Here is a 9301-nt window from a genome sequence, read left to right as displayed (position 1 = left end):
CTGGTCCGACACTCCCCCATGAAATGAAAATGAAATGAAAATCGCTTATTGTCACGAGTAGGCTTCAATGAAGTTACTGTGAAAAGCCCCTAGCGGAAACACCCTCCCAACATTTACCCTGCCTGACCCCCTGAGAATCCAATATGTTTGAAGGATATGTTCGATGAGATTCGATGAAGAGCCTCATGTGGAGTTTTTTTTAGTTTTTTAAAAATAAATTTAGATTACCCAATTATTTTTTCCAATTAAGGGGCAATTTAGCACGGCCAATCCACCTACCCTGCACATTTTTGGGTTGTGGGGGCAAAACCCACGCAGACACGGGGAGAATGTGCAAACTCCACACGGACAGTGACCCAGAGTCGGGATCGAACCTGGGACCTCAGCGCCGTGAGGCAGCTGTGCTAACCACTAGGCCACCGTGCTGCCCTCTCATGTGGAGTTTAAGTGCCAACAGGGACTTGTCGGGCTGAATGGCCTATTCCTGTGGTGGAGATTCTATGCATTGCTACGTAAATGGCAAAGAGGGTTCAGGGTGTAAGACAAAAAGGGTTGTAAATAGGCAAGTGAAGATAGACTGGAAATGTTGTCAATGGCAGTAGCTGAACCGTTACTAGCACCGGCTGTAGAAGGAAATTCAGCTCCCAGCTGAAATAAAGTGACCCTTGAGCTCACACATTGAGCTCCACTGGAACCGTGCAGGAGGCTGAGGACACGGAGCAGAGAACTGAAGTAGCTTAATTAAAGGCTGACTGACAGTAATCCTGATTAGGCAAATCTGATTGAGCAACAAGAGGGCTGCTGCGGAGATGGTTGTTCGCCATGGCGGACCTGTTCCACGGGATTACCTTGATAGTGAACAACAGAGATCGAGACCAACTGGACACGCCGCAGCAGCTGGAGGACAAGGTGCGCAACAAGCTGGTGCTGCTCTACTTTGGCGCTAGAGAGTGCCCGAAGTGCCAGGGGTTCGCCCCCGCGCTGCAGGACTTCTCCAACCGGCTGATGGACGAGTTTTACGTGGAGCGGCCAGCTCAGCTGGTGCCCGTATACATCTCCCAGGACCAGACGGAGGAGAGGGAGCAGCAATACCTCAAGACCCTGCACAGGAGGTGGCTGTACCTGCCTTTCCGGGACAAGTACAAAAGGTAAACATGTCGCCGCACGGGAGCAGGTTAAAACAATGCTGCGGAAATGACATAAGAAGTGAGGGGGAAAGGCCAATGAGGGAGGAGAGGGTGGGTAACGAAAGATTCGAAGCACCAAAGCTTCCACTGTGATAGTGGAGTCGGACACTTTAGGAACTTTCAAGCGGTTATTGGATAGGCACATGGAGCACACCAGAATGACAGGGAGTGGGATAGCTTGATCTTGGTTTCGGACAATGCTCGGCACAACATCGAGGGCCGAAGGGCCTGTTCTGTGCTGTACTGTTCTAAGTTCTAAGAGAATATGTGTCCAAAGGAAGTGTACAAGATCAAGCAGTTCGTAAAAAGAAATTCCATGAGATTTTGATTAGATGAACGTAAACCTGCGCTGCCTTGTGCCCCCTTACTTGCACCAAGCTGTCTTCACCCATTGCCACGATACCTGCTCACCTACATCAGCTCCTAGTCCAGCAACGTCTCGGTTTTAACAAGATTATAGGCCATTCAGCCCCTCTAGCCTGCTCCGCCATTCACTAAGATCGTGGTTGATCCGATTGTGGCTTTAACTCCACTTTCCTGCCCCTCCCCCATAACCCTGTGGATAAAAAATAAAATCTCTCCAACTCAGCCTTGAATATATTCAACAACCCAGCCTCCACTGTTCTCTGGGGCAGTGAATTTTAAAGATTACTGATCCTCTGAGAGAAGAAATTCCTCCTCAACTCCATTTAAAAAAAAAATTTAAATTACCCAATTCTTTTTTATTCCAATTCAGGGGAATTTAGCGTGGCCGATCCACCTACCCTGCACATCTTTTTGGGTTGTGGGGGTGAGACCCACGCAGACACGGTGAGAATGTGCAAACTCCACACGGACAGTGACTCGGGGCCTGATTTTAAAACGGGTTAAAAGGGATATGGGGAATAGGTAGGGAGATGGCTTTGAGACCAGGAAGGGATCAGCTGTGATCTGATTCAATGACGGAGCAGAATCGAGGTGCTGAATCACCTACTTCTGCTCCCATTTCCTATGTTCCTAAGCAACAAGGAGTGAGACTGAGTGCTAGCTTGGAGTTTGGAACACCTGAGGTGATGTCGGGTTCAAAAGTGATGCATGACAAAGTCGAAGCAACTGTTTGGATGAGTAGAGTTGGGTAAATATTTTTACTGTTGAGTACTTTTATTGCTTATTTTTTTGTAAGGTCTATATTTTGTGGTCTACAGATTTAAAGAGCTATATTCTGTAGTAACGGGAACCAGGGAAGAAGGGCCTGACAGTAATTGATATTATTTGATTTTAAGTATCTTCCAGAAGGTTTAATTTAATGGGGTAAATCAGGGCAGCAGAGCTTAAAGACAAGGTGTGCTCCACCTGCTCTATGTGGGAGGCCGGGGACATTTCCAGTGCCCAGGCTAGCATGTGTGCAGAACATGTCTCCAGCCGCTGCTCCTGGAAGCCCGGGGGGGGGGGGGGGGGGGGGGGGGGGGGTTTGCAGCAGCAGCAGCCAAATTTGTTGCCACAGACGAGACTTCAGGATAATATGTTGCCTCCCTTGTGCTCGGGTCAAGGTTATCTGAGAGGGTATTCTGGAGGGGAAGGGTGACCAGCCAGTGGCCGTGGTACAAACAACACAAGTAAAAAATGGGATGAGGTCCTAAAAGCCGAACTTACTTAGGAAGTAAGTTGAGAAGTCGGACCTCAAAGTTAGTGATCGCAGGGTTACTATCAGTGCCTCGTGCTCGTCAATGTAGAAATAGCAGGAATATATCGGATTAACACTTGGCTGAAGAGATGGTGCGAGGGGCAGGGTTTCAGGTTCCTGGAACATTGGGACCCCAGTTCTGGGGGGAGGTGGGTACCAGGCCAAACTGGACGGGCTATGCCTGGGCAGGACTGGGGCTGATGCCCTCGCAGGAGTATTTGCTCGAGTGGTGGAGGAGGGATTCAACTAAAATAGCAGCAGGATGGGGACCTATGCAGGGAGTCAGAGAAGAGGAAACACAGTCAAGAACAAAAGACAGAAAGTGGGCTATAAAAAGTGATAGGCAGAGATAGAAAGTCTGTTGGCAGCCAGCAAACAAAGATCATGAACAACAGGGTCCTTTTCCAAATGGCAGTGGTGACTAGTGGGGTATCGCAGGGAGCGGTGCTATGATCCCAGCTATTCTCAATATATATTAATGATTTAGATGAGGGAACTAAATGTAATATCTCCAAATTTGCAGAAGACACTGTGTTGTTCCTCGTGTCTTAATAAAACTCGTAGTCTCAAAGTTGGAGAAGATGCTATATTGTGAATTTGTTCTGTCTTCAGAGCTTAATTTACGGCTACCTCAAATGCTGCCTGCCTGTCTCTGTGTCCTGCTACGAGTTCTGCCTTCCGTGAAGTGTGTCCTCACTTCCTGCCCCTGTGTATTTATAGCTCTCCCGTGCTCCCTCTAGTGCTTGCTCAGTTGTATTGCATCTACTCAGGTCTACAATCACCACAGACACAAAGCTGGGTGGGAGGGTGAGCTGTGAGGAGGACGCAGAGATGCCTCAGTGAGATTTGGACAAGTTGAGCAAGTGGGTAAATGCATGGCAGGTGCAGTATAAGTGGATTATTGTGAGGTTATCCATTTTGTTAGCACAAACAAGAAGGCAGATTATTATCTGAATGGGTATAGATTGAGAGCGGGGTAATGCGCAACCAGACCTGGGTGTCCTTGTTCACCAGTCACTGAAAGTAAGCAGGTAAGTGCAGCAGGCAGTAAAAAAGGCAAATGGTGTGTTAGCCTTCATTGTGAAAGGATTAGAGTACAGCAGCAGGAACGTATTGCTGCAATTATACAGGGGCGATCTCATAAAAACCTATAAAATTCTGACAGGACAGGTTAGATACAGGAAGGATGTCCCTGATCATGGGGGAAGTCCAGAACCAGGGGTCACAGTTTAAGGATACGGAGTAAACCATTTAAGAGAGAGATGAAGAGAATATCTTCACCCAGAGAGTTGTGAGCCTGTGGAATTCGCTACCACAGAAAGTTGTTGAAGCCAAAACGTTGTCAGCTGGTTTGTCCGTTCCTGAGACTAAGTGTCGAGGCCGGGGCAGGGTTCGCCGAGTTCTACGACAGCAAAACTGGTGCCACATCTAGACCAATTCACGGACCATTAAGGGGCGAGCATCAGCGCCACATGGAACATAATCGATTCCAATGAGAAACGCTGCTGAATTCACCAGGTCCGGGATTGACACTAAGGGAGGTGGGCAAGCTGCAGCCGCATATACACACTGCATTCCCCACACACATTCATCCCAGCCAACAAGACGGCAGTAAGGAGAACGGTCCCGAGATTTGCCAATGCTGAGCTGGAGACACTGCTGAACCCCTTGGAGAAGAGGCGGGCAACTCTGTACCCAAGGAGACTACTAGCCGCCGTTCGCCAGAGGCCGTCAGCGTCGTGGGCCACACCGTCCAGCTTGGAAAAAAACTGCATGACCTCCTCATGGTGGCCAAAATGAGTAAGAAGCACGGTGCCCCTGGCATCAACCCCTGTCCCGCACACCCGTAGCCCCATCCCCACCCGGTGGGTCAAACCCCCGCCCTGCCCCACATGCCGCCACCCTGGCCACGGAGCCGCCAGTTACCCACCCCCCCGGATTGTATGCATTGGACTGTCTTAACTGGAGTTTTTTTTTCCCCCGCACACCACGGCCGTGAGCGGGGGAAGACCGGAGGGAGACCAGTGGATCTGCCGCCCCTCGCTGCAGCAGAACAGAGGGCACAGGACGTGGTTGGAAGGCCTGTGGAAAGGGCAGTCAGCATCTGGCGAGGAAGTGAGACCCCGCTGAGTTGTGGTTCCCCTTGACACGTGTCACCCCTACCCCCCCTTGACATGTGTCACCCCTACCCCCCCCCCCCCCCCCCCGCCCCCTCACATTCACCCAAGATGGCAATTGCGATATTGCTGTGCTCGCTTACCAAACCACATTGACGGCCTCCCAAAATACCTCATTGGCCATGAATCGTTGTGGGATGTCACGGAATGGTGGACGGCATTGTACGAATACTAGTTTCCTTCAGGGTCCAATCTGAAACGGTAACATGGACTCTTAATAAATGTTTATGTTTTACTTTCCAGAGAGCTACTAAAGAAATACAGCATCAAGGTCATCCCAAGCGTCATCGTTCTCAAACCCAATGGAGAAGTTATCACCAGAAACGGAGTGGCGGAGATCTCGACGATGGGAGTGGATTGTTTCAAGAACTGGTGGGAAGCATCCGAGGTCATCGACAGGAATTTCCTGCTGGCAGAAGACTTTGAGGACTGGACCTGGAAGAGTCTGACTGACTCGCTGAGGCAGCTGAAGTACAAGGTTAAGAAGACAGGGAAGGAGAAAGGCCATGAAACGTAGCGAGCAGCTTTTCGTGATACAGCCTGAGCTTCCGTCTGACACTTTCCACATTCCAGGAGTGTATCACATTTACAAAACAGATTACCCCAAAATCTTTTTCCCCCCCGTCTCCTGGTATGTGCTCGCAACGCCCAACTTCAAACTGCTATATCGTGTCCTGGAGAATAGGTGAATTCCTGATAATCTCCTGTCACCTCGAAATGGGGAAAAAGACACTCCACCAGATTACTGCATGCAGGCTAAGTTACCCAGCTAGATTTATTTGCAAATAAAATTATATATAATTTAAATTTTTTTTAGAGTATCCAATTATTTTTTCCAATTAAGGGGCAATTTAGTGTGGCCAATCCACCTACCCTGCACATCTTTGGGTTGTAGGGGCGAAACCCACGCAGACACGGGGAGAATGTGCAAACTCCACACGGACAGTGACCCAGAGCCGGGATCGAACCCGGGACCTCGGCGCCGTAGGCAGCAGTGCTAACCACTGCACCCCCATATTATATAGAATTGTAAGAAAGTTGAAACAAGATGTCAAACAGTGAAATGCTTACCTTTGCAATCTCTTTCCAACAAATACTTGGAAAACGGATTGTGACGGTAAATTTTGTGCGCGATGCCACTTGTAGCCGACGGCATCATTAGTGATGAGGCGAATAGGGAATTAATGAAAAGTACAGGGTCCCTGGAATATCTTTGACATAGGATTAGCAGCTCCTGAGAATGATTGCTTGAATTCGCCAAGTTAATAATTGTGTCTCACCCTGTAACAATGGATCCTAATCTTAAATCACACTTTATAACGGAGTTCCTACTGATTGTAGAATGCAGTCTTTGGCACCTGGTGGACAGTGGTGATTCATCCCGCACTGTGTATATTACCACCTTAAAGACTGACCATTAAAGGGAATCTTTTAGTCGGCTCGCTGTGGAACTTTATGACAAACAATTCGTTTTGGCACTGACTCTTTAAAAGAAGGCACCATATATATAGACAAAGTTCTGTTTCCACCAGTTATCTTGTATCTGACTTATTTACATCCACACAATACTGAAGGAGGGGAGGATGTAGATCAATCTCCACACCGCTGGACATTAGAAAAAAAGATCGATTTGTTTAATTTCGCTTTGCCACATATCTTTTAAAATTGAAAATGATGATGGTGGAGGGGGCTGGAAGAAGATTGTTCGATTGTCAGCGTCATCCAATTGATTTATCAATGTTTTTGCTATGCAATTTGCACGGGAAGGCAGTACGTCATGAGGACGGGAGTGTTGGCCGACTAACGGCTGGAGTTTGGGCGGGGAGGGGGCAAGTCATGTGATCCACAAGTAGGGTGCTCTTTCCAGGGGCCGGTGCGGACTCGATGGGCCAAATGGTCTCCTTCTGCACTGTAAATTCTACGAAACATCCAGGAATGCACTTAACCATTGTTGGCAACCCTACACCCGCCCCAGAATCTGGGTGTGTCAAGAACAGAAACAAAATAAGATCGATGGAGACAAATAGTCTGGGAATTTCCTCTCCAGCCCCCCAAGCCCCCCCCCCAATCATGGAATCAAAACCAATCCAGGACCAAGCATTATCCGTCAATCCCAATCACTCTGCTTTCACTTCTCCCAGCTCATTGTTCCCACACGTCTAATCCTCCAGTGCTTAGTATCAGTGGTGGGCAGCCTGCGGCCCCGGGGTGGGGGTGCTCATGTGACCCATGTGGGTTCTGGGTGCTGTAACCATCTGACATGGCCACTTCCAACTAAGCTCAGAGCAACTCACAAAGACTGATGGGTAAAATGGACAAGCCAAGAGTCAGGCAGGTTCTGAGCCTGAAATGCATATCCGTCAGCAAAGTCCAGACGGTATCTAAACCCTGTCCCATTAGCAGGTTAATCAGGCCGATTAGCAGGCGATGGCCCATCTCCCCCAACACAAAGGACTGGTACTCCAGCAACCGGGACAGTCCCAGACATTTCGGCGCCACTCCCTGTCCAAGGGAAACGGGGTCAATGACCGCTTGGGACACGCCCAGTCATCCAGATCCCCGGCCACTTATTGGCTAAGGAATCGAACGGAGTGACCAGGGATCACCCAATCAAGGCCCAAATCGAAGGACCGCCCAAAAGAGTGCGAACCCCCCCCCCCCCCCCCCCCCCCCCGAGTATAAAGGAAGAGTTCGCCATATGCTTGCTCTCTTTTGGCCTTGGTACCCCGGTCATGGCCATCGCCAATCACAGCAACACCAGAAGCAAGCTCAAGTTCAACGCCCACTACCAGAAGGACGAGCCCAGCTGAGTAGCAGCTACCACTTCGAACCCAAGAGATCCAGAATAGAACAGCGGCCACTGTTTCCTGACCTAAACCGGGTGCCCGAAGTTAAGTACAGGTTGTCTTAGTTGATAGGTGTAGTTAACTAGTAGCGTTTATGTTGCATGACTGATTGTGTGTAAATAAAGTACCCTTGACCTTGAACTAACTAACTGATGATTGGCTCTTTGATCGATAGCCGGTTGAATCTTGTGGTTGTATCAATCACTACCTAGCGACTCGAAGCATTTGGACATAGACAATATAAAAAGGCAAATCCACTGGCTTAGAGTCACAGAGTTTTACATCACAAAAAGAAGCCCTTCAGCCCATCATGTTTGTGCCGGTTTATCTACTCTAATCCCATTTTCCAGCACTTGTCCCATAGCCTTGAATGGTGTTTCTAATGCTTGTCCTAGGTTCCTGTTTACGAATGTGCGTTGCTTCTAACAAGCCTTATAATATAATCTTTAATAATGTCACTGAAATCATAGAATTTACTGTGCAGGAGGCCATTCGGCCCATCGAGTCTGCACCGGCTCTTGGAAAGAGCACCCTACCCAAGGTCAACACCTCCACCCTATCCCCATAACCCAGTAACCCCACCCAACACTAAGGGCAATTTTGGACACTAAGGGCAATTTATCATGGCCAATCCACCTAACCTGCACATCTTTGTGACTGTGGGAGGAAACCTGAGCACTCGGGGAGGATGTGCAGACTCCGCACAGACAGTGACCCAAGCCGGAATCGAACCAGGGACCCTGGAGCTGTGAAGCATTTCTGCTATCCACAATGCTACCGTGCCGCCCAAATGAAAATCGCTTATTGTCACGAGTAGGCTTCAATGAAGTACTGTGAAAAGCCCCTAGTCGCCACATTCCGGCGCCTGTCCGGGGAGGCTGGTACGGGAATCGAACCGTGCTGCTTGCCTGCTTTAAAAGCCAGCGATTTAGCCCAGTGAGCTAAACCAGGCCCTGGAGTATGAAATGAAGTTACTGTGAAAATCCCCTCGTCGCCACACTCCGGCGCCTGTTCGGGTACACGGAGGGAGAATTCAGAATGTCCAATTCACCTAACAAGCACGTCTTTCGGGACTTGTGGGAGGAATCCGGAGCACCCGGAGGAAACCCACGCAAACACGGAGCGAACGTGCAGACTCCGCACAGGCAGTGACCCAAGTCAGGGCTCGAACATGGGTCCCTGGCGTCATGAAGCAACAGTGCTAACCACTGTGCTACCATGCCACCCTGATGATTAATGAATCGTGTTACAATCGTGACTGATTATGGCAGGTTTTACAGGCACTCGAAGACTGCGTGGGAGATGTTTGGTGAGCCAAATGCTATAGTGTCCATTACCACACAGTCCACTGCAATAGCATCCACTGGGGACCGAGAGCCACAGGGCATTCTGGGTGACTGGGTGTTGCGGGGTCCACTAGCTCTGTGC

General features: G+C 49.3%; 1 protein-coding gene across 1 annotated transcript; it reads left to right on the top strand.

Moving 5' to 3' along the window:
* The first annotated feature begins 763 nt into the window (after positions 1-763).
* On the top strand, positions 764-6466 carry nxnl1 (nucleoredoxin like 1). Its single transcript, XM_038784890.1, has 2 exons — positions 764-1148; positions 5271-6466. Exons 1-2 carry the CDS (start codon positions 823-825, stop codon positions 5542-5544), a joined length of 600 nt encoding a protein of 199 aa, XP_038640818.1. The 5' UTR covers positions 764-822; the 3' UTR covers positions 5545-6466.
* The last annotated feature ends 2835 nt before the right edge of the window (positions 6467-9301 follow it).

Source organism: Scyliorhinus canicula, chromosome 25 (assembly GCF_902713615.1).
Source record: "Scyliorhinus canicula chromosome 25, sScyCan1.1, whole genome shotgun sequence".
Taxonomy (NCBI): Eukaryota; Metazoa; Chordata; class Chondrichthyes; order Carcharhiniformes; family Scyliorhinidae; genus Scyliorhinus; species Scyliorhinus canicula.
This window is presented reverse-complemented; position numbering and strand designations above follow the sequence as displayed.

Coding starts and splice junctions, on each gene's coding strand:
- nxnl1 (XM_038784890.1), top strand. CDS start 823: ATGGCGGACCTGTTCCACGGGATTACCTTGATAGTGAACAACAGAGAT. Junction 1,149..5,270: donor TTCCGGGACAAGTACAAAAG/GTAAACATGTCG, acceptor TTTACTTTCCAG/AGAGCTACTAAAGAAATACA.